This window comes from Candoia aspera, chromosome 2 (assembly GCF_035149785.1).
Source record: "Candoia aspera isolate rCanAsp1 chromosome 2, rCanAsp1.hap2, whole genome shotgun sequence".
Lineage (NCBI taxonomy): Eukaryota > Metazoa > Chordata > Lepidosauria > Squamata > Boidae > Candoia > Candoia aspera.
The window spans coordinates 126,882,694-126,908,412 of NC_086154.1; the positions used below are offsets into that span (position 1 = coordinate 126,882,694).

Here is a 25,719-nt window from a genome sequence, read left to right on the forward strand (position 1 = left end):
TACCAGGCCCCAGATATGGAGCCCACATAAACATCTGCCCTGCCCAACTTGGTTTTTCATGCACAAACAAGTCGTGTTTGGTTCTAGCCCACACTCACATACAGAAGTGGTGGATGGAACTTTAATCATTTTCTGCAACATGGCTTGGTCTTTAAAACCAGTCCTATGCACACTGCTTGTAAATTGGTTTAGCGGGATTCCAAGGGCACAGTATTGCAGCCACTGCCCTAGGAAGCTTGGATTTCCCGAATTCTGTAAGAAATGCTAAACTGTTCCTAATTAGCTCTGAGATATGGATCTGGGATCCATGTTTCCATACAGCCAAATCTATGCACTAGTTGCAGCCAATCCAAACAAATTAGCAGTTCCAGCCTGAGCAGCCAACTGACAAGGCAAAAGGTAACAACAGTAGATCTAAGTGCTGCTTCTCCAAGGCATTTCTGGTATCCTGCTTGTTCCCTACGATTGCTTCTATTCAGAAATCCCTTTCCTGCCATGGGAACATTCCTGGTCTTCTGGTCAAACAAGCCAAGGGTTGGCTAGATTGGCAGCAGCCCTGATCAGGTAACATCATTCTTTTTAAACATCCAAGATTGAAGCAAGATACATTTTTTAAAAGCCCAGAGTTCTACTAAATAACTCTCATTTTATTTACTACTAGACAACCTGTGACCCATTGGGTCACCGTTTCCGAGATATTTCCTTACCAGATTCCTCAATGTCTTCAACATTCTAATGTACTGCCTTCACTGGAAAAGTTCTTAAAAATTCAGGGAGACATTCAGAGATGTCTCTGCCCTGAAAGTAGCCCATGTTGAACTGTATAGCCCAGTCAGACATCAGGAGCTGACCGCAGGAAATGTTTTATGACATTTTGTCTTATAAAATATTTTATAAAATTTGCCAAATTTCTATTCCATAGGAGTCACGGGTGCTGGAATTTGGACGCATTCTGTAAGTTAGCCCATTTGAGGTACCTTGGTTCAAAAACTGTTTCCCCAAGACACACTGTTCTGCCCACTTACAGGTTACAAAGTATCAAACAGACACGAGAGCTTTAGTAGTATGTAGATTCTTGACTTATCCAAACAATGTAAGTGAACGAAAGGTCAGAATTTTACACTGTACATACCAAGTTTTGCTCTTGCTGTCCGATCACAGCGATATTGCTATAATGGAATGCCACAACTCAGTCAACAAACCAGTCCAGCCAATCTTGGTTCAAACATAGGATCAAAAATTAAGTTGGCTAGGCTGAAGCTACGGGCAAGTGGATATCGAGCAAGCATTTGCAAACTCTGTTACCTCATCCAGCTTCTCAGTTTGTGATTTCAGTCGCAGGACAGTGGTTTTGAGCTCGCAGTTTTCCTCTTCCAGTTGCTGAACCCTGAAGGTAAGGCAGAAGGTTCATAACTGAATGTCTACAAAAAAGCTGTTTATCTGTCCTGCTAGGATATGAACTGAATTTGATTCATCAGTGGCAACATATGGGAAGCCAAAGGTTAAAAAAAAAAACAGTTCTTGAAAGTACCCAAGTTTCTTAATAGCTGGTGAATTTTTGAAAATGTAGCTTTCTGATACTCTAAGTTTCACCAAATAATTAAACAAATCAGTCGTCTTAAGGGACGGTTCACACACCAATTTCCTAGCTCAGATATTCTTTCCTAGCCGTCCCCAGAAATATGAATGCACAGAGGAAATCAACACAAGAAGAGATGGTGCACTGATAGCAAACAGATAAACCCAATGAGAGACAGTACAGTTTAGGATTAAGGAGACCCGGGTTCTAATCTCCACTCAGCCATGAAGTTGAGCAGGTGATCTTAAAGCAGTCACTCTTACCCCTGCCTAATCTGGAGTCAAAAATCATCCACTTGGTGTAACCAATAGGGAGCCTGCGGGATGGTTGTATTGTGTGCAGGATGTTGCTCCATTCTCCTGCAGTCTTATTTATATTTATGCTGAATTGTTTTTAATGGTTCCTTAGACTTGTTTTATTGTATACTGCCCAGAGTCACAGTTTTGAGATGAATGGCTATATAAATTTGATAGAGATTAATAAATTATTGCCTTTGAGTATCTGGAAAGGAACAGTGGGATACTCAGCTGCTGCAGGGGGAAGAGAGAAACCACCACAAGCGCACATGTGAACCAACCCTTAATCTGAAGTGGCAAAAGATCAAGAGGCGTTCTGGCCCCCTGGAGGCAAAGCCGTGGGGAAGGAGCAGTGTTGGGATGTTACCGTGTGTTGAGCAGCTCAATCTCAGTGCTCTTCTCCTTCTCGTATTTGCTGTAGGCTTCTCTGTGCCTCTTGATCTCTTCTTCCAAGGTCTGCTGAGCTGACGTCTCCTGGTCTTTCAGCAGTTCTTCTAACTCATGCACTCTGGTGTAATTATGCCACACAGATTTAGTTCAGCAGGTTTATTTGGCAGTCACACGACTGAATTATTTTAGCTATCCACTGCATTTAACACTTCCTACAAAGGTTGTTTTCTGCTGAAATGGACTTCTCCAATCTGCTCCTGGAGATACAGCCCCTGGCTGAGCATTCAAGAAACTCCGTGTACTAACACTTCTGCAAATAACGCATCCCATCCTCCCATTCCCAAACGTCTGAAAGAACGGGTCCAAAAGAGTTGGGTCCCATCCCTTCTGATGACATCACCACATCACTGGATGGCCTCTTGCAAGGCTCTGGAAGGTCCCAAACTCTGAATTGCTCCCCCCACCCAGTGTAAAACATTGGCCTCAATTGTGATGTTTAACACATTAAACCATGCACTACATTTAGAAAATTCCCTTCTCTTTCTTGGATGGGAAAGTAAAAATAAAATATTGCTTCTTCTGTCCATCACAATGTATATACATTAACGTCCATTGAGAGCACCTTGCTCTGTTAGTCCAGAAGGCCAAAGAAAATATTACTGAAGGAGACTTCCCCACTAGATTATAATGCCACCCCATTTTCAAGCCATCTCTGTTCAAGCCAGACTTTTTTACTTTCAAAAGCAGGTGGGAAATAAGTTAAAACTGAAGAATTATGAGAGCTCCCAGCTTGTGTAAACTACCGAAAGGCCATGGTGGGTAGCAGACTAAATTACCTGTGAACTAGCTGTGTATTCTCCTGTTTCAATTTGCTCTTCAGGTCACCATTTGTTACAGTATCATTCTCCAGCTCTGTCACTTTTTTTTCTAAGTAGGTCACCTACAAAAGGAAATAGGATGTGCTGAGCCCATAGGAAATTGAGTACAGGTAGTCCTCGCTTAACAACCACAATTGGAACCAGAATTTTGGTTGCTAAGTGAGGCGGTCATTAAGCAAATCTGACCTGATTTTACAACTGTTTTTGCGGCTGCCATTAAGCCAATCACTGCAGTTGTTAAACGAACCACTTGGTTGTTAATGAATCACGCAGTTCCCCACTGATTTTGCTTGCCAGAAGCTGGCTGGGAAGGTCGAAAATGGCAATCACGTGACCATGGGACACTGCAATGGTCATAAATGCAAACCAGTTGCCAAGTGCCCAAATTGTGATCATGTGACTATGGGGACACTGCGATGGTTGTGTGAGGACAGTCGTAAGTCAGAGTTCCAGCACCATTGTAAGTCTGAACCATCACTAAACAAATGGTTGTTAAGAGAGGACTACCGGTAGTGGAGAAAGGCTGAAATGGATCTCCTCCATTCCTTTAGTATCAAACTATCTTTCTATACATACTTTGCATTATTCTTCCATTCTTGGTCCAATTAAATTACTTATCCGTTTCCATATAAATTAAGCTCAGATTGTACAAGTACAGTCTTCCCAGTTACCAGATGTGTTGCAACTGCAAATCTCAGAGTTACTGTATTGATCTAGGTCTTTCAGAAGTTGGCAATACAACAAACTAGAATGAAACAAGGCCTGGAGCATGCTAGTCTGTGGAAGGCTGCACCAGGGTCTGGATACCTTCATTCTTTACCTTTCATGCACCAACCCATTCCTGAGTTTTTTCTTCTGTTGGATGCAGAAGCAGCTTACCTTTTCTGTGATATCCTGGTCACACGAATCTAGGCTGTCTCTGAACAAGTCCTCTGTGCTGCCGTTACTACTGCTGAAATTGCTGTTGTGGAAAAGCTGCCTGTGAAGGCAAGAAAACATTTCAACACTTTGAAAAGCACCTGTTGGAAAAGGGCTTCAAAACATGATTTCATTGGGATTTCTGCATTTGGTGGAGTGGGGAGGTCCAAATGGCCCCATCCAACTCTATAATTCAGTGGGGAAGCTTTCAGTGTTGACAAACTACAGGGAGATAATGCCACTAATATTCAATGCAAATATTTAGTATTAAACTGCACGGTAATTCCAAAACATTTTAAAGTAAGAGCAGAGTCAACCTGCAGCTTTTTCATGACGTAAGTGCAGAAACTTCCGCATGCAGCAAGGGAAGGTGCTAGTTTGTTTCCTCAAGGCAGAACACTCTCATGTGACAGACAACCTGATTTAGTCTCGTCGTTGTCTCAGCCACAGGAGTTCAAGTCCCTGATATCTTTAATGAGGAACCCCGCAAATCCCAGCCCTAGGAAACAACCAGCTGCTTTTCCACACCCTTCACAAATTTCCTCAGCTCTTTCCTTAGCTGAGATCTTTCTTCAGAGCAGGCTGACTTCTGAAACAGCAGTACTGCTAAATCATCGGTGCGTTCACTGATTATTTTTAATTATTTAATTTTTAATGGTAAAAGTATCATGCAAACAAAAACCTGAAATTACTTATACAACCATAGTTTGGTGCTTGTAGCACCAACCTCTGCAGAAAGGTGACTTTCACAGGAGCAGTTTTGTGGGTCTGACTTCTAATGGAACTAGATAGTGAAGAATTCTGGGTCACACAGAGCCACCCCCACCCTCCAGTTGATATACTGCCAGCAGGGGTAATGAGCACCCACACCCTGAGAGTAGGGCTATCCTGCTGCAGCCCCGCTTGCTGCATCCTGCCCACTTTTTACAATGCTGAGGCATCCTTCACTTTTGCACTGGAGCAAATGCAAAATCAGGATCATTGAACCATGCCTGTCCTGTGTAACTATCCTAACAGCTTCTCTACTCACTGAGGGCTAGAGGATTTTTTTCTTTTTCTTTTTTTGCCCAGCCAAAACATGCCAAGTAGAAACTCAAGAAGAGGATCCCACCCTCCTGCCCCCGCAACATATCAAAGAACACAAAAAACTAAACCTGCTTAACTTCTGCCATTTTAGTTCTGATGCAGAAGACTGGCAAAGTAGCTTGAGACTGAAACAGGCTGTCTTTATTGCAGATCAAAAGGTAGACTGAATTGTCCCTGACACAACTGAATTTAGATATTATTCAAACTGCATGGCTCTCCCTTCCCCGTGCAATTGTCTAAGTGCATTTGTAACTGTAAATGATGAGATCTGATAATAAACTGGAATGTCTCTTACCTCCCAAAAGCCGTACTAGAGATCTTTCTGTTTGGGCTAGAATTAAAAAAAAAATAGATGCAGGAGATTTTAATTTTGGAATATAGTTGAGGCATTAAAACACAGTAAACCTGCAACCTTAAGACTTCTTACTAGGACTTCTGGTGGGGCCATGATGGACTGAACAGGTGTGCCCGCGGGCTTAGTGGGCAGAACTGACAACGTGGCAATTTTTTTTGGGCCCAGGCAGGTTTTTCCTGAAGCCCTGGAGTGTTTTTCTGGAAAAAGGAAAACACCTGGAATCACCCATTTGTCCTCCAGACGGCTGCCTGCAGCCAGGAGATCACTAACAGAGTTCACACTTGACTGGTAAGAGTAGCCGAGAGGCTGGGATGTCACCACTTCCAAGCCGTGCTGTAGCCTTAAAGGGACATTAAGACCGCCCACCCCATTTCTAAATCACTCAATTTATATTTTTTTAAAGTATATGTACCCTAAGAGAGGCTTTCCACAGCAAGGAGAAGTGGTTCTCTTGGTGCTTATCATTATTTTTGGGTTTATTATTATTATTTTTAATTCTTTTAAAGTTTTGGCTTGTTTTCCAACCAAATACTAAGAAGCATTGAGAGTAAATAATTGTCTCCCTGTTATTTTTGTACAAAATTTGAAGATATTAGCATTTTCCTACACGTTGAATCAGCTGTTTTGAACTTTCAGTTTTCTGCTTCTACTTTCCCTGGGGAATTGTCTGCTTATCACTTTCACTTGTGTAAACATACTCTGTAACTCCTTCATATGCTCTACTCTCAGTTGGCTAAGCTCCTAGGGGGCGCCATAATCTACTGCTTGAGGCATGGAGGATCTTAAAGAAACTTTCTCTGACTTCCGCTGAGATTTCAAACAGATTCTTTCTGATTCTTACCAAGTTTTTATGCAAGGCATTCAGGACAGTGTGGAAAATATGAGCTTTAAAATGTGTCACTTGGATGGGGATGTCGTGGATGGAATTGAAGAATTTAACAGTGATAGAAATGTCTCTTCGATCTCTGTTGAAATGCTGGATGAAGATTGGATATTTGAGTTGAAGAAATTAAAGTTACAAGCCACAAGTGAAATTGATTTTCTGATGGAATGCCATGGAAAAGAAGGGGTTATTATGTATGGGACGTTTCCTGAAGAGAAGTTGGAGTTTTTGAGGGGGGAAGTTGGAAGCTGTTTGATTTCTGTAAGAAAAAACTATGTGCACATTGTGGGGACATGTAAATGCTTTGGTCTATTTTGAAGTGGGATAAAGGTTTAAGAATATCTAGTTGGATTGCTTTTAAGGTTTGACTGATTTCACTTATCTTTAATGATTTGGATTAAGATTACTAAGGTATAAAAATATTTGGTTTTGGGTTTAATATGATTAAGATTATTAAAGTTGTTATATTATCAAGTATAATAGTAGACAATTTATATGCTTTTTAGTTTGATCTTTATTATAGTAGACAGGAATGTGTAGAACAGTAGTAGGAAAGAAATAATTAAATAAATGTTATCCTTGAGGGGGTAGTTGATTAGGAGGTTTATATACATATTACTTTCTTTTCTTTAACATAAAGGGATACAGCAACTGTATTTAGTGATTTTTATAATGTGCCAATGGAATGATTTATAGAAATAATGTGATTTTGGTTTAATATAGAGTAAGGGATTGATTATGGAAAATTGTTGTATATCCTTGCTGTTAAAAGTCAGAAGACACCTTTTCTTGTAACTCTAAAAAATTTTTTTCTCTTGTGTTTTCACTTTAGTTTTTTTCTTTTTTCTTTTTCTTTGTAGTTGTTTTTCTGTAGTTTTTCTGACTGTTTGAAACTTAATAAAATTCTTATTTTAAAAAAAGGCTTCTTACTAGACAGCAAGCCTCCCTGAATTGGGTGGGTGGGCTTCTGAGTCAGGTGCTGAGGCCTGCACCACAATCGCCTGCTCACAGTTAGGCCCTTTTCACAGCAGACTGAGGTGAGCCACGCTTAAGGGGTTGGGAGCCATCACTCAGCCTCCCGGCCTTATAAAGGGACAAAGAAGGCCATCTGGTGATGCTCTGATACCTCGTCAGAAAGATGTGACTGACCTTTTGAGATCACTTTTGGTTTTGGGAGACGTTAAAAGTGGGGTGGAGGGTCACCCCTGACAGCAAACTGCTCCCATTCCTACCCTTGAAATCACTTAAAAACCTTAAAAGTGGCCCAAAATTGCACTACAATCTTGGGATGTAGGGTAGGTCCCAACTGGGGTGCTGTGGGGAGTTGCTTCCCTGTTCAGTTTCCCCCATTGTCCATCTCTGAGAACAGGTAGCTGTTGTGTAGCTTCAAGGTGCAGTCTAGGCTGTGCTGTATACATGTAAGAAGAGTCCTGCCTGATCAGACCAAACGTGTATCTCGTCCTGCATCCTGGGCCTGCATGGTGACCAACCAGGTTTTTCTGGAAGTTGACAAACGTTCCTGCACTAGTTTCCTATGCTGTTGCTTCCAGTTTTTGGCACTCAAGAGTCATTATATCTTTGCTTCTGGAGGAAACACGTGGCCCTCATAACTGATTATCATGGATGATTTTATCCTCCATCTATGAATGTTATTCCCTTTTAAAGCTATTCACATTGGTTAATAACACCATAACATACAGAGCGACTCCCATTGTTGTAAATTTGCAATGTACACAGCAACCTTTTAAAAAAAGATCAACAGAGTATATAAAAAATTAGTCACCGAAAGACACTGAACACTAAGAGAGCAACTCTTTATTGTACATTTTACATCTGTCACACTCAGCTCCACGGGGGTTAAAGAAACCTGAATTACTGATTTCTTCAATGGGAAGTTAAAGCTGCCAAGAGAGATTTGGAATCTCTTTCTTCAATTCAGGGATATTTTTTTAATATTGAGGTGTGTATTTTTATCATTCCATTCTCCTTTTATTTTACTTCTCATTTTTGTTGTGGTTAGCCACCAAGTTCATCGTGCTTTTGGATGGAAAGGTGGGCGTAAGATAAATGCATACACAAAAACTAACATTTAATATTGGCAGGGTTTTGCTTGACGGAGCTGAGAATAACTGTGGGAATGGCACCATTCACAGATAGGTGGCACAGGAACAGAAACAGAAAAATTATGAAAATAAATCTCAGTATAAAATGGAATTAAAAAAGAGCCAACAGGGCAGACCTTGTTCCACCATGGGGGAAAAAAAAGTAATGCTCTTTCTCTCAACAAGTAATCAGAATTAATACGTGCACAGAAATCTCAAATAATCAGAATTTTCCAGTGTTAGACTGAGATCACAATGGCAACACCAAAGTTCAGGGGAGGTAGAGAAACTTAGTGGTTGCTATCCAATGGATCACACCTTGGGACTGAGTGTAGGACAGGTGTAAAAAGGCAGATGGTAAATTCATACCAGCAGGAGCATTGCAGGGGAACGGTCTCATCCCAAAGCAAAAAATCTTACACATTTTACCCTAAACTTGGTCCCTGAAACCTTTTTAATTAGAAAAGCCAGGGACTGAACCTGGAATTTCCAGGCAAAAGGGGAAAAAAAAAGAATTTCCAGGCAAAAGGAAAAAAAAAGATGCATCAATTCTACCACTGTGTTGTGTCCCCTCCTATTAACTATTTAAAACGTGGATGAGGAGGAAAAAACTAGTCACTTTATCTTCTATATACACAGCAAGGGGAAAAATCTGTCCTTAAGCAGAGATAGCAAAGAGTGACTCATTCTTCAGTGCTGCAGTGGACACCAGGCCCTTTTAGTGTTGTTCCAGCGTTATGACAGTACAGTATAAACTGAGCTTCAGCCAAAGCCTGTGGCAGCATTCAGTGTGGGGATAAGAAGCTGAAACTTTACACAAACACAGTGGCTGAGTAGTGTAGCATTCAACAGACATGTATGTACTGTATACTAGAGACATTCAGGAAACCAAAGCTTGAATCAAATCAGCAAGGCCAGTTTTTGATCAGCTAGATATGCTGGCTTATTTCTCAAAACGGTTGTGGCGCTTGTGCTTTGGTCAATGACAAAAAGGCATTCGTTTAAGATAGCCCATCCTTTTAACAGCAAGAAATAGGCTTTGCTTACTAAATTATAAACTGAATAACCAACTTCTACTGAATGTTGACTCCCCCGATGGGAGGAGGTGGGCGGGGACAAACTGAATAAATAAACAAACAAACATCTCAAAAGGGCCTTAGAACTGAGGTCTCACTGCCATGCAGAGCATTCAGTTAAAAGGTTTAATCGACTCTACAACTCTGCTCAGAAGCGAGGACCACTAGATTCAATGGGACATTAAATAATTGGTTCACTACCATTAAAAACCATTATAAAAGGGTATCCTACCCTAGCAAAGCTTATTTTGCTAAAAAAAATCAGAGAGAGTTGAATACACTCATTCCCAACATGCTTTTCAGCAGATCCCCGGTAAAACTCCTTTGGGCTTACTCACCTGTTGGCTTTTAGGTTTTTCAGCCTGGCTTCCAAATCATTAAGTAGGTTGATTTTCTTGCAGCACTGTGTGCAGTAGACATCTAAGAGTTCACTGTTATAGATATGCCTCATTTTCCGTGGGGTCTGACCAGCACTGTTGGTGGAAAGGCAAGGAGTTATTAAATGAGATCCTGCAGGCATTACGAGGTCAAAAACCAAGCTGGGTTCTGGTTTGGTTTTGTTTTCAAGTGAAACTCTGTACTTCTCCTTATGGCCATATTTACAGTAGTTGCTTTTATAATCCCATTATTCACAAACAGATTTACAGGCATTTCCTTAATCTCGGGATGCTCCTGATATGTTTATGGTAGAAGCTGGTGGGATGCTATTTGTTCTATATACATTCCACTTTTCTTTTTTAATCCAAAGGGAGGACTTGCAAGGTATTGACATGACCCCTACACAGATCAATTAAATGTAACCAAAATGTCTCTCTTATACCATTTAGTGACTATCAATTAAATAGGTATTATTCTTTAAACCAGCTCTTTTAAAAATATGCACTTCAGAATTAAGAGAGGTGACGTTCTTCTCAGCCATGCTCCATTAAGGAAGGTTATCAAGCCAGCCAGCCTCTGGGGACAACTCACTTCCTTCACTACATCAACTTTCCATCAGGAGGCAAACTGGGAAGAAAAAAAATTGTGAAAACTAAGTTGTCCTCTAGATGGAAGGATGAAGAATGGATTTGAGTTTCCACCCTTTTTCTCAATGTGAGCTCTACTCATGGGCATAAGTAGGGCTCTGTAGATCCTCAGGCAAACCTCTTAAATGCCCCCTCCCAGCCGCCAGTAGTGAGAGAGATCTGGTGCTGAGCACCTTCCTCACACAGCGTCGATTGACAGCAGCTGGAGAAAAGTGGTGGGCAGGGGGAGTCACAGCCACTTCTTCTCTTTGCAGGGAGCCTGGGGTCTCCTATGCTTCCAGGCCCTAAGGTGGCTAACTCCTGCTTTGACTATCCATACACCGTTAATCCAATTTATCTGATGTACTGGGGAAAAAAATATACCGTATAAATTTCCACTCCACCCAAGCAATAGCAATTTCTAATTCTCTAACAAGACTAAAGATTCCAATATGGAATTATACTGCTATTCAGACTTTCTATTAGTGTCTTTCAGTTCTAATATTAAAAATCACAAATACAAAAGTACTTTCGATGCCAACCTGCAAGATTTTTTTAAAAATTATTTATAAACTTGGATAAGATATGCTGCATTTCTAATTCACTGTTTTGGGATTTGAGAAAGATACGTGCAAGATCTCTGCCAAAAGAAGGCAGAGGCAAAAGCTGGCATTAGTATTCGTGAACAGCAAAGCAACTGGTTAAGTCACAGTTGTCTTCCTAAGCCCTTTCTCCACCTCCAGCCCCAAGGTGAAGATGTGCGGGGCGGGGGGGGGGGGAGGCATAGCATCTGTTAAAGTAGCCAACCTGGAAGAAACCGATGAGCCAAGGTCAGAATACGCATGTGTCCTGCTTTCATCATCAAGACAAGGACTGCTGGGGGTGAAGTCTACATCATCGCCTTCTCCATAGTCTTCAAACTGTTCTTCATTACTGATCAGGGAGGCAGTGGAATAGGTGGAAAGATCAGAAGATGCAGAAGGATTCAGCAGATTTGATCTTGGAAAAGAAGAAAGGAAACATCAGGACACAATTAAAAGGGCAGTCCTAACAGTAAGCTTTCCACCTTCAAAACCAGGAAATGCTTCCAAAAATTGGAGGACATCAGGCTGAGAAGAGGGGCTCAAATGGGACAGAGAAATGTTAAATCAGCCAGCTAAAACACAACTGAGAGGAAAATTTGGTTCTTGATCTCAAACAGAAGGGGACACAAAAAACCCTTTCCTCCTCCCTATTTTTCAGGTCACTTGTCCACATTTTCTAATGCGGAGTGACATCGCTATAAACAGTTTTTATATCATAAAAATATAGTCTTGTCTTGGTGCCTTGATAGACACATCCATATAATTTTCTTGGCAACAGTACAGAAGTGGTTTGCCATTGCCTGAATGTATAAACTCATCTAAGAACAGTATATAATTACAAATACTCATTCCTAATATATACCAGATTGTGATTCATATACACATAGTTATGAGTTCCTGGAACTTGGAACTTGCTGAAATGTACCCAGGCTCTCTTTCTTCTTCCCACAAGTGCTTCACATTTTCCTTAGCAGTTGTCTGTACCTTCATGGGGAAGCTCACATCACTCCTATAGAATATAAGTTCTGGACTGGGTTGGGCAGCTTTTTGATGGGTGTGAGGCACACTGGCCCACAAAGAACTGTTCAGTAAATTTACAAGTGCCAGGATACATACATACTTGTCTACATATACACACAGTCTCATGCACACACACAAATGCCCCAGCAATTTTCCCTGCCAGGTTCACAGTGGTGGGGAAGATAGACTCTTAATAAGTAATCCACCTTAGACCGGTTCAGCTTTTGGGCCTAACATACTTAAACATACCCAACTTCAAAATTATACCAGGTTCTTTTAAATGATAAAGAAATGCAGGGGAAGACTGTGATACAACACACATTTACATAAGATAGAAGACTTCAGAGTTTGCATATTGAACTAGGTCTTCAAAGGCCTAGGTCCATATTCTTATTTAGGCAAGACACTTATGGAGTGACTTTAGACTAATTAGCTGAGCTCAGGAATGTTGTGAAGCTGGAAGAAAAGTACATATGATGCCCCAGCCAACTTGGTGGAAGGGTGACTTAGAAATGTAACAAACACCTCAACAGATGGTCTGAGGTATCTGTGCACTTCCCAAGCTCAAGCAAATTAAAAGCCTTCAACTTCTTTAACTTATCCTGGCTCACTTATTGGCAGTTAATCTTTTTAGCTTGACAGCTACCTATTTGGGATTTTGGAAGCTTCCGAACAGTGCTTTGCTTCAACAAAACTTCAAACAAAGCAATCCCTCAGAGTTGCTTCAAAGCAAAAGTGGCCCCTTTACTTCTAAAACTGAAAAGAAGTGATCATGCTGCGTTGCTTTTGTCTGCTTCAGAACCCATCTCAGCCTTCTTCTGCACAGCTCATGCTAGAGAAGGAGATTGAAAGGAGTCTTCTCGGTAGTGCTACCTCAGGAGTCTCAAAGCTGGGTGGTTCTGCAAAGCCCCACCCTCTCACCTGTGTTTTGTCTGCCTCCTCTGATCCGGGATTGGTGGCTTCAGCGTGTATGCCTTGTGATGATGGGGACAGAGAACTGCCATTCAAAGGAGGGCAATGCATGGCACCTCCTCCCAGATCTGACTTTAGCAGGAGAAGAGAATTGGAGGAGCAGGATTTGGGAGGTGTAGGTAGAAGCACAGGCCTGAGCAAAACTCAAAGTCTGGCCTGGGAATACCTCCCATCTCCACCCCCACGTCCCCACAGGAGATAGTTAGGAGTATTTTTAGTTCTGCAGTTGGCTAGGAGTGATGGGATATAAATCCTTTATAAAGGATCAGACTTCACAGACGACAATATTCTTTTCTTAAGAAAAACCCACAGCAGTTTGTGGCAGTATGAGCTAAATGGTAATATAACACACCATTATTATATTTTAAAAAACTATAAACAGTATGTGTGTGTGTGTGTGTGTGTATACACACACACACGCCCATTTAAAAAATATATCTATTTATATCTATCAGACTATTAAATATATTTCTTTGATTTTTCCCCAAAGCTTTGACTCAATTTTAAACAGACTCAATACATTTTGAATTGTATTGTCTGGTTTTGTTCCCCTCTTCAGTATAAAGTCAATTCAAAGGCTGAGAATGGGCAAATTCCATTAATCCAACATTCAGAGTCCAGGAGACAAGCATCCTTCTATTTAGTACATAATAACATTTGGGGCAACATTCCAAAGCTCCATATATTTAATGTTCTTCATAGATGGAAAGATTACAGATTTGGGGAATGGAATGTAACAAAACACTGATATAGTTAACCTTTAACTGCCTTTAATGACCCGGTTCACCGTAACAATAATGTCTAACCAATAAGGAATTTCAAGCAGACGTGCCCATCACATGCAATACAGCTATCCTACATCTTTCCCACCTTCCAACCCCTTATGTTACTTTAGAGCAGTGTTTCTCAACCTTGGCAACTTTAAGATGTGTGAACTTCAACTCCCAGAATGCCCCACAGAGCCATGAATTCTGGGAGTTCCACACATCTTAAAGTTGCCAAGGTTGAGAAACACCGCTTTAGAGACTTATAGGATTTCCCAAACCAGAAAAGAGGTTTAGTGATGGCAACAGAGCAAAGACAAACAATAAGCACAGCAAGAAAGGTACACAACAGACACTGTCTAGCTGGAGTCCCTGCAGGTTGTGCAGGATAGGGGGCTTTGCAGAGACAGCAATCCCAACGCTGCCACTTTAGAAGCATTTTAGCTGGTGCTGGGAAATAAGACTGATAGGAGCTGTCTCCTGCAGCTTTGATCTGATGCAGTTCAGAGCTTTCCAAGAGGAACTGGGTGGCCTCTCTGATTCAGTGAACCAAATCAGGTCACCTCCATAGCCCAAACAGCTTTGTCAAAGCAAATTTTAGTTGCTTTGCACTGGTTTATGGTGGTGCACCAGGATACATACATACATACATACATACATACATACATACATACATACAGCAGTAAAGTTCTTGGGCACTCACACAAAGGGTTTTTTCCTACCATGCCAACACAACCAGGAGTGATAGGCAACTAGGGCCAGAATAACAAAATTTTGTACATGCTGGTGTACAACTACCAGTGCAATCACATCAGATATGCATATACCAGTCCATTCTCCAGGAAATAAAGCCAGACTGCTCACTTGAGGGAATGATATTAAAGGCCAAACTGAAATACTTTGGCCACATCATGAGAAGACAGGACACCCTGGAGAAGATGCTGATGCTAGGGAGAGTGGAAGGCAAAAGGAAGAGGGGCCGACCAAAGGCAAGATGGATAGATGACATTCTAGAGGTGATGGATTCGTCCCTGGGGGAGCTGGGGGTGTTGACGACCGACAGGAAGCTCTGGCGTGGGCTGGTCCATGAAGTCACGAAGAGTCGGAAGCGACTAAATGAATAAACAACAACATGCATATACAGGTGTGCATTTGTACAAGAGACATTGGTTACCCCAATCCCTGGGCCTGTATTTTGCTGTCATAACGAACTTTGGAGGTTTGTTGTTGTTTATTCGTTTAGTCGCTTCCGACTCTTCGTGACTTCATGGACCAGCCCACGCCAGAGCTTCCTGTTGGTCGTCAACACCCCCAGCTCCCCCAGGGACGAGTCCGTCACCTCCAGAATATCATCCAGCCATCTAGGTTGCTTTTTTATGGAGAGCTCTGTTTTCAAGACATGAACTACCTCTGCCCTGAGGCCCAGAGAGTCCTCCTTCTCCTAATTCCCACTGCTGCCCTGACTAGCTGCTCTTCCTCTTTCATCACCCTTATTTGGTGCTGCTTTCTCTGTTTCCAGCCAGTGTGCTCTGCAACCTCCTCCCTCCACCCCCGCATCAGATGACTGATTCCTGGTGAGCACCACTCAGCCACCCACCACCATCTTTCCACTGCAGAATCTTCCAGGGTTACTCTAGTGCTGCACCTTGTTTCCTGGCATGGGAAAGGTCTGGAGAATATTGGTAAGCAGGATGCACAGACAGAGCAAGAGCAAGAGGATGAGGAGACTGGGACATTTTGCATTGTGGGACATTTTGCATCTCCCTTTGGGGGAGATGGGCAGGGACAGAAATTTGAAAGAAAGGAAGGAAGGAAGGAAGGAAAGTAAAGGTAAAGGTAAAGGTAAAGGTAAAGGTAAAGGTAAAGGTAAAGGTAAAGGTAAAGGTAAAGGTAAAGGTAAAGGTAAATATATAAAACAACTGATTTGCATGACCTGGACCAAACTAGAGCCAGTTTGGTCTAGTGATTAAGGCGCTGGGCTAGAATCCAGGAGACTGAGTTCTAGTCCTGCCTTGGGCATGAAAGCCGGCTGGGTGACTTGGGCCGGTCCCTCTCTCTCAACCCAACTCACCTCACAGGGTTGCTGTTGTGGGGAAAAGAGGAGGAGGAAAGAGTCTTAGGGATATTCGCTGCCTTGAGTTATTTATAAAAATAATAAAGGCGGGATAGAAAATAAATAAAATAAATAAATAAATAAATAAGTAACTATCCTGGTTGTCACTGTGATTGCTAGGAAAAGAAAGTTGAAAGCTCCCACTTTCCACTCACCAGTCTCCTTCTAACAAATCAAAGCTAGAGTCCCCAAGACCATTAAGTATAAAAGACAGAGCATCATATGCTCTAGCTTCTGTTCTGTTAGGTCCCTATGAACACCAGGCCTTGAAAAGCCCCCAAACCAGAGTTCACTGTGAAAAATCCAGTATGTGATTCTTTGATTTCTCAACTGAGAAGACTCTAGAGGCATAGATTTTTCAAGGAATCAGTAGAAGCAGCAACAATCAGTATGTTTGCCAAGGACACGGGGACAAGAAGGCAGGAACAGGGGAGTTACGGGCAACTGAACGACTGCAGGCATCCCAAGAGCAGGAAGTTCTCCACTTATGTTGCAACGCTTCTGCCAATCTGCAGTCTCTGCCTGCATGACTATGTTGTGCTTCCAATTACCCAGCCACTGTTGTTTTTGTCCTCCCTGTTGACCCAGCAGAGTTTCTTCTATATTTACCGTGGCTCAGTTCTTCTGTTAAATCACAGGAAGAACTCTACCCACAAATTATTTCGACTAGCCCTTTGACAACTCCTGCAAAGGCTTTGATCCCCTATTTAAGAAGCTGAGATGGGAAGGGGAACAAAGGTCAAGGAGAATTTTCCTCTCAATAGAGAAACAAAAAGTTAGCAAAAATTGGAGATTGGGAGCTAGCAAATTGATGGATCTCTCCTCCCCTTTAACATATCCTGTAACAGACACATTTTCATCAGCTGTGGTGCCCTTGGTACCCAGTGATGTGGAAACATTGCATCTATTACTACCTGTTACAGGAAAGAACTTGGCCTTTGACCTTTGGGAAAAAAACAGAAGGCATTTTAAAAGGATAAGAAACCAACAGCTGTTCCAAGGGTGCTTGTACTCACTTATCTCCAGGCAGGAAGAGGCCATTCAATCCACCATCCTTCTCAACCTTGCACACAACTGATGTTTCTTCTGAGCTGTGGTTACTTTCAATTGCACTGTCCATATCAGACTCATGGTGGACTTCCTGCTGGGCCAGGGTCATGGTGTCTTCATCAGGAAACAGATCTGACTCACTGAAGGCGCTTTCACGGTCCAGATAGCCACTCTCTGGGACTTCAGTGCCCTAGCAAAGGAAAATAAATAGGGAGAGAAAGGTCAGCAAGCATGTGGGATGGCTCAAAGACTGAGATACTTGGTAGTAATCATGGAATGGGTAGAAGTTCCAAGGATCAACCTTTTATGCAATGAAATTTAAGTGGCACGGGATTTGCTTTGGCACTGTTGAAGAATCATAGCTTCACTCTCATTTTAGGAGAAAAAGCATTAGAGGAATTTTATTTCTCTCTCCCAGCTTGTCAGGAGAGAAAAGCATATTCAACTCATCTGGGTTGCAACACAGAGGTATCACACCTTGACTTATTTGGAGGAGAGGGTGAATTAGCATGTGGCTTGAATTTTCACTGGGCTAATGAAGTACACAAAAGTCCCCTGAATAAAGGGAAAATATTCTACAGGTATTACAAATCAGTGTTTGTTCCTGCTCTCTGGCTTCAATCTGCAGTATGTGCATCAGATGGAGTGCTGTTAATATATTCAACAGCCTGTACAGGGCAACGGAGTTACATTTTGCAGCTCTCTGGTCTCTTACGCCGTGGAAATCCAGGATTTGCAAGAAGGGTCAATTCCCCAGGTACTTCAGAAAAGGAAGATTACAACCCCCTCCCCTCCCCTGAATCACTTCAAGTCATATTTAACTGGGACTGTCAAAGAATGTACCTACAGGCCTGATTTTAAACATGTTACTTGTAAAACCTGCTTAGCAGACCTGCCAACTCTCTAGTTTGCTGATCTTCACCTTTTACAAGCTGTACAGAGCTATAAAGCAAGAGGGCGAAAAGTATGCCCCCCCACCCCCGGCCTCATTTAGCCCCATGTGGGTTTAGCACTTCTTTCTTTTGCAATTTTTTAAAAAAATTGCAGGTGGATTTAAGCAGCAAGATGGGCACATTGAGCCTTGCATAGACTTAAGACAACAATAACCCCTCCCATGCCTCAAAACTCAGGTTGGTGCTGTGGGTTAAACCGCTGAGCTGCTGAACCTGCCAATCGGAAGGTTGGCGGTTCAAATCCGCGTGATGGGGTGAGCTCCCGTTGCTAGTCCCAGCTCCTGCCAACCTAGCAGTTTGAAAACATGCCAATGTGAGTAGATTAATAGGTAGCGCTTCGGCGGGCAGGTAACAGCGTTCCGTGTAGTCATGCCGGCCACATGATCATGAAAGTGTCTACCGACAAACGCCGGCTCTTCGGCTTTGAAACGGAGATGAGCACCGCCCCCTAGAGTCGGACACGACTGGACTTAATGTCAAGGGAAACCTTTACCTTTACCTAGGGTATTTTAAGGGATAAATTAGATCCGCCGTGGCTTGGACTTTATTGCATTTTATACCAATTGATTATTTGTAGTATTTATGATTTTATCGAAATTTTAAATTGTTTTTATTGTGAACCACCCAGGGTCCCCCATGTGGGGGAGATGGGCGGTGATAAAAATTTGATAGATAGATAGATAGATAGATAGATAGATAGATAGATAGATAGATAGATAGATAGATAGATAGATAGGGTATCTTAAGCTTCTGCCCCTTAAAACCCAACAAATCCTTCCAAACTGGGCCTAGAGGGGCTTCCCTCTTTTATTTGCTCTTCTATTCAGAGAGGGAGAGACATACAGTAATGGCACTCCCCCCACCCCCCAAGTCTTTATTAGCCAGGGGTCATCCAGTCAGGCTCTGCTCTGCTCTGCTCTGGATAGAAGGCTGCAAGTCCTCTATGCTCTTTACAAAAGCAAGCCCCACTGGAGTTTATCAGGCTTACTTCTGCATAAACATATATAGGACTGCACTGTTCAGCTATTTCTTTCTCGCTTGGACATTGGAAGGGTGCTCTAAGGAAGGCCTTTGCCAGACGGACGTCCTCATACATTAGGCTACATTATTCCCACAATACATCAAACCAGTAGTCAGATGATCAGTGAAATTGTAAGTATAGGTAGTTCTCATTTAGTCGCCACAATTAGAACCTGCAATTTGGTCATTAAATGAAGAGGTCACTAAGTGAAACTGTGACTGTACTTATAATCTAACGTCAGCTTTCCTTTGCTTTACAGACCTGCAAAGGTCTTAAATGTGAGGACTGGTCATACTGTTACTTTTTCATCACTGTCGTAACTGCAAACAGTCACTGTCCAAGGCAGTTGCTAAATGAGGACTACCTGTAAGTACAAGTGTGTGTGTGTATCTGTATCTTTATATCTATACCTATATAACCTTAGTACTAAAAGTTTTTCTTTTCAGATTTCACATGCTTCAGAATGCACTTATGTCCCAGTAATTTTCCCATGCAAGTTAAATATAATAAAATGAGCAACTCTTGTATCTAAGTTTCAAAATGTACTGTAACAAACTGCTAGACAGCAAGTTCTTATCTGTCCATTTCCCGGGCAGACTGTCAACAAAACCATTAATGGGAGGCCAACATCTAAAACATTAAGCAAAACTGGTTGGAGGAACGAATACATTTTTATTCAGGTTCAAATATATGCCAAAGATTAGGAAAAATACTGCCAGTCCAAGAGGTCGATAGCATAGTAAGAAACAGTGTCAAGAAAACTATTAGGAAAAAAAAAAGGATTATCTCAGCAAGGCAGTGAAAAAGAAACACACAGGAACATAAGAACAGCCTTGCTGGATCACGCCAAGGCCCATCTTAGTTTCTCATAGTGGCCCACCAGATGCCTCTGAGGCGCTTCCAAAAAGAGACACACCAGACACTTAAGAGTACGGTTTTTAAGAGGAAAATATTTGATGTAAACACAGTAACCAGAAGCAATTTTAATGTTTATAAATAATTTGATGTAATCACCAATGGGTGCAATGGGAGGGAATCTAGAACTTAATATTGTTTTTACTGTTGTTTTCAGTATTTATTTTTCATCTTTTTTTATAAGATCATGTACATTTATTTTAGATCATGATAAATAGAGGTGACATCAATATAAATATTAATGTTTAGAATTCTGTACTGATTTTCAATAATTTCTAAAGATGGTGAGTCTAGTTTTATATACTCAGTTACTTATTTAATCAATGAAATAAGGAAATTATGAATCTCAAATGTTATGACAAGTGTAAATTCTCTGCTTATTCACCGATATTTTATTTTCCACCCATTATGTCCTTTTCCATGTTCTTTTTTCTTTTAAGTAGTCATTTATTTTATTCCTTGAATGTTTTTTTTAAATAAAAATGTTCATTTTAAAAAAAGGAGATAGAGTCACATCTATCTCCTCCAATTATTCCTCTGTAGCTGGTATTTGGAGGCACGCTTTTTCCAACCCAGTGGTCATACAGAATTTTCAAGACTAAAGCCCTCGACAAACCTGTCATCCATAAATTTCTCCAGTCCTTGGTTAAGCCATCCATGTAAGTGGCCACTACTGGATCTCGGGGTGATGAAACCCACAAGTTAATTATAAGCTCTGAGGAGGATTATGTTCTTCTGTCAGTTCATCACTGGATGATCCCCATCCTAGTATTCAAAGGAGAGGAACAGATACCTCTTCTTGTCCCGTGAGGGCGTATTTTGCTCAAGAGCCTTTGGTGAGAAATGTTGATGAGGGACCCAACTCTGCTTTGAAGAAACAGAAGACAACAAAAGGAATGTTAACAAAGATTGGGAGATACATATTATGAAACCCCCAACAGAGAAAAAGGTAACTCAGTTATGGTTGAACCACTAGAAATAGAAGAGTTGTAAAGGAGGATAAGGAGATTACCAAAAAAAAAAAAAAACCTTAATGAACTAAATCATCACTGAAGAAGATGTAAAGTGGATTAATTGTGCCTGAGTTGACATTTTCAGGAAAGGATTCTGAGGAACTGTGATAAATGCAAGTGATAACAGACCTTCTCACAAGTTGAAAACAAACATCACCAGGTCCAGATAGTATCCTCCTAAGAATCCCTGAAGAACTGAAATTACTACTCTTCTAACAAAAAATGTAAGATATAATTAGGGACTGAAAAACATTTAATGTAACATCAGTTTTTAAATAACCTACAGACTGGTGCTTTTTTAAACAAAGCATGGAGCATTACACAATATGCATTTGTTGTGAATAAACTGGTGGAAGGCGCTATTCAAGAAATCTCAGGTAGCGATATTCCACTATTTATTTGTTTAGTCTCTGGAACAAATATAGCAGCCATTGGATAAAAGAAGTCCTTTTAAAGACAAATTACTACTTAAAAAAATAGAAAGGAAAAAATCAGAATAAATGGACAATCTCACAGTGAAAGGACAGAAGGTGCACAAAGATGTTTCCTGGGAGGGTGCTTTTCTAAAGTGGTTCACACATTATCTAGAACAGTTTTTCTCAACCGTGGCAACTTGAAGAGGTGTGGCTGGAGAATTCTGGGAGCTGAAGTTCCATCTCTTCAAGCTGCCAAAGTTGAGAAACACAGAACTAAAATGAGCAGTGAGGTAGCCTGATTGTCTGAAAACAGCAACTTTCTAGGATTATTATTGGTTTCTAGCCTGGTTCCTTAAATATTCTGGTAATTCTTCTCTGCACCACCATGTTCACTTCCCAGATGAGGGAGCAGCTGATGTGCTTTTTGCTGCAGTTTAGCACTCCACTTGTGAATGGCCAGGGGATGAACAGGCAGGTAACAGATATGCTAAGACCACCAATGCTTTTGAACTTTGGTGTTGGAGAAGGCTCCTGAGAATACCATGGATAAACACATTATGTGAAGACCTAGCTCTTTGGAGAAGACCTAATAATCAGAATTATGGAAGGGAAGAGAAGAGGAAGATGACAAGCAACAAGGTGGATGGACTCAGTTACTGCAGCGATGAGCGCAACACTGAAAGACCTGAAAAACCAGGTTAGCAGATCGTCATGGAAAAAAATCTACCTACATAGTCACTAAGACTCAACGCCAACTTGATGGCACATAATCAATCAATCAATCAATCAATCAATCGATTAGGGAGAGAGAGGTGTTTGTGTGTATATAGAAGAGGATCATACAAGCATTCTGATACTTGGCAGGGTCCTGTTTGTTGTCAAGAGGACGAATAACGTCAAAGGGTCCTATTCCTGGGCCCAGATTGGAAAAGGAGAAGACTTCCCTTTTTCTTTAAGGACCAGTTCCAAGTTGATGAGACTGTCACCTAGAGATGCCCGCCTGTACTGTATCACCAAGTGTCATGATCACTGTTGCGATGTTCGCTCCATTGTAACGGTTCGCATGCCAGAGTGTTGATGCGTGTTCCTGGCTGGGAGGGTGCTGCTGATAAACCTTGTACAGGGAGATGTGTAGGGCTGTGCCAGGAAGGAATGTGTTTGGGTTATCTCTTAAATGTCAAGGTCTTTTTGCCCATCGATCAGCAGAGCTCGTTAGGAGCACCTGGGAATGTGGGATTGTTCTGTATGCAAAGGGGGGGGGGTCGTTGTTGGAAATGGAGCTATTTAGTTTGAGTTTAGGCGCGCTTTTCTCATTCTCAGCTTTTTTTCTGTTTGCACCTTATTCTAAATAAACCAGACCTTAAACTTAGATTCGGAGTCTGAGCATTTTATTTGAGTAGGGCAATCGTTACATAAAGCTGAGAATCATTCCACGAACAAACCTCGCTAGTCTCTACCAAGAAATTTTCTTGAGAGAGAAGTTAGCGATGGCAGAATTGGGGAAGGAGTCGATGGGATTTGGGGAGGCGACCAGACAGCTTTTGGAGACGGCGTTCCTGAGCAGGGACTCAAGCCCCCTCCCATCCCACCCCGCACCCCATTCCAGAGATCCAAGCTCCAGCCCGGAGGAGAGAGAACCGACGGATGAAGGGCTCGCTGAACACCAACAGTTCCTGTGGGATGCCCTGGCAGACCCCCGGACGGGGACGTCTCGCACCACATGGAAACTGCGATGCCCACAGACTCTCGAAAGAGAGTCCACAAAAGTGTCGGGGAGTCAGCAACCTGAAGTGCCGGGGCTGGAGGACTCTACCACACCGGATAGGATCAGAGTCCTTGAGTCCAAGATCGAATCCATGGAGTACATGCTACGCTCACTTTCAACCGCAGTGAGTGACCTGGTAAAGGTTGTTGCCGGTCCGGGGGCAGCAGGGGGTCCCAGCGTCCCACCAACTCCTTCGCCGGCTCCAAGGGGAAGGGGCCGGCCAAGGGACCTTTCCCCGGCTCTCCGTGGTTCCACTCCAGTGGTAGTTACCCCGGCTTGTCCACCGGTTGGGGCGCCTCCGAGCGGTGGGGTAGCCAAGGACTTTTCAGTGAAGTTTGATGGCGACCCCACAAACTTGTCATTCTTCCTGAACAACGCAATGAATTATATGCAACAATATGGACATTGTTTTACCTCAGAAGGGGCTAAAATCACAGCTATTGCCACAAAACTGAAGGGCAGAGCTGCTGACTGGTATGTCCAGTTATGCGAATCAAGAGCCCCAGAGCTGACTGCCTTTAATACCTTTCTAGCCGCTTTGAAACGGTATTTTGAGGATCCCCTGGCTAAGGAAAGGGCTAAGGATGCTCTGAATGAACTGGCTCAGGGACAAAAATTGGTTGCTGATTATGCCCTTGAATTCAAAGTTTTGGCAGGGAAAGTTCCCGAATGGTCGGAGGCTACCTTGATTGAGAAATTTAAGGATGGCCTCAATCGGGAGGTGTTGCGATGGGCGCTGTGCAGAGACGATCCAGACTCCCTGCATGATTGGATCTGTCTGGCCGGGAAGGCTGAGCGGGCCCAGCACACCTTTATGTGAGCTACAAAAGGAGACAAGCCCCCCTCCAGTGGGAAGGGGCCGAGGATGCAGTCCGACTCCAGCTGGGCTGAGGAAAGGCAACGCCATTTCCCCCGGGGCCAGTGCATCAAGTGTGGCAAACCAGGTCACCGCGCAGCGGAATGTCAAAAAGCCAAGGCAGCGGATCGCCCCTCTAAACCAACCCAAAAGATACCACAAAAGGCACCTAACCCCCCTCGCCAGCTGGCGGGGGCGCTGGTGACCGCGGACGAAGAGGATGAGGTATACTTTACAGGAGATGCTTTGGCCGCCCTGGAGCAGCCGGCGGGAAACGCCTTCCACCTGCCTTAAACAGCGCCGCTGGGCAGGTGGTGGAGAATGGGTACGATACCAACATGGTGAGTGCTGATTGCCCCATCCTAGCTGTAAAAATCCAGTTGGCCTATCGATCCAAGACCGTCGACGTGTGGGCTTTGGTTGATTCAGGGTGTTCCAGATGTTTAATCCATCCCGACCTGGTCGCTGCTCTGGACTTGCCCTGCTCCCCTCTCCCTAAACTGCTGATTTTTCAGCAGCTCAACGGTTCTACGGTGGGAGGGGGTCCAGCCACCCAGTTTACTGGGGAAGTTACTCTGCGAATGAGCATGCACATCGAACTGATCCAGTTCATCGTTACCCCAGTGGGCAATCCTTTGGTTGTTTTGGGGATCCCCTGGCTAACCGAGCACAACCCTTACGTTAATTGGAAAACCCGTACTCTAACGTTTGAGGATGGTTTCTACCAAGCTCCTGTTGTGGGGAGATCCCTCACTTTGGCTGCGGGGAGGGCTGAAATTGTTGACTCTCGAGCTCCTGCTCCCCCCCTGGAGGGACTGCCGGCAAGGTACTCGGACTTTGCTGACGTCTTTGGGGAGGAGGAGGCTGACCAGTTGCCCCCCCATCGCAAGACTGACTGTGCCATTGAACTTCTTCCAGACGTTCCCTTGCCCAAGCCGAAGATTTATCCCATGACCAAGAAAGAACTGGGGGCATTACGGGAGTTCATTGATAAAAACTTGGCTAGGGGTTTCATTGAACTGGCAAACTCCCCAGTTGGGGCTCCCGTTTTATTCCGTGAGAAAAAGGATGGCACCCTGAGACTGTGCACGGACTATCATGGGTTAAATTCTGCCTCCCTCTCGAACAAGTACCCTCTGCCTCTCGTAAAAGACATGTTAGCTCATTTGTCCACTGGTAGAATTTTTTCCAAGCTTGACCTTCGCGAGGCATACTACCGCATTCGCATTCGAGAGGGGGATGAATGGAAAACAGCTTTTAATTGCCCCTTGGGTTCGTTTCAATATAAGGTTCTTCCTTTTGGCCTTGCAGGTGCCCCAGGGGTTAGGGTTACTGTCAGGACCAAAGTCATTGTCTCTATTGAGAAATGCTGCCTCAAGCTATAAGAAATAAGAAACCACAAAATAGGCTAAACTTAAAAAAGATGTAGGATGAAGTTACAGATTTGACACACCTCAGTATTCTTCTAATAGATCAGTGTTTTTCAAACCTGGCAACATTAAGATATGTGAACTTCAACTCCCAGAAGTCCCTAGTCAGCAATTGGGGAATTCTGGAAGTTCTGGGAAATTGGGGGATTCTGGGAGTTAAAGTCTGGGGAACTCTGGGAGTTGAAGTCCACACATCTTAATGTTGCCAAGTTTGAAAAACACTGTAATAGATTATACAGTGGTCTCTCATAAATGATATTTATGATATTTAATACTTTGC

The 25,719-nt window shown here is 42.7% G+C and overlaps 1 protein-coding gene across 2 annotated transcripts in view; it reads right to left on the reverse strand.

Moving 5' to 3' along the window:
- RAB11FIP4 (RAB11 family interacting protein 4) overlaps positions 1-25,719 on the reverse strand; it is a 135,485-nt gene that overhangs the window by 11,387 nt on the left and 98,379 nt on the right. For both annotated transcript variants that reach the window (XM_063293591.1, XM_063293590.1), the window contains 8 exons: positions 17,037-17,260; positions 11,375-11,566; positions 9,902-10,036; positions 5,443-5,478; positions 4,023-4,122; positions 3,102-3,205; positions 2,243-2,383; positions 1,306-1,387 (listed from right to left, as the gene is read on the reverse strand). In XM_063293591.1, the coding sequence (XP_063149661.1) occupies positions 1,306-1,387; positions 2,243-2,383; positions 3,102-3,205; positions 4,023-4,122; positions 5,443-5,478; positions 9,902-10,036; positions 11,375-11,566; positions 17,037-17,179 (933 nt within the window). In that variant the 5' untranslated portion in view covers positions 17,180-17,260. The remainder of the gene's footprint in view (positions 1-1,305; positions 1,388-2,242; positions 2,384-3,101; positions 3,206-4,022; positions 4,123-5,442; positions 5,479-9,901; positions 10,037-11,374; positions 11,567-17,036; positions 17,261-25,719) is intronic.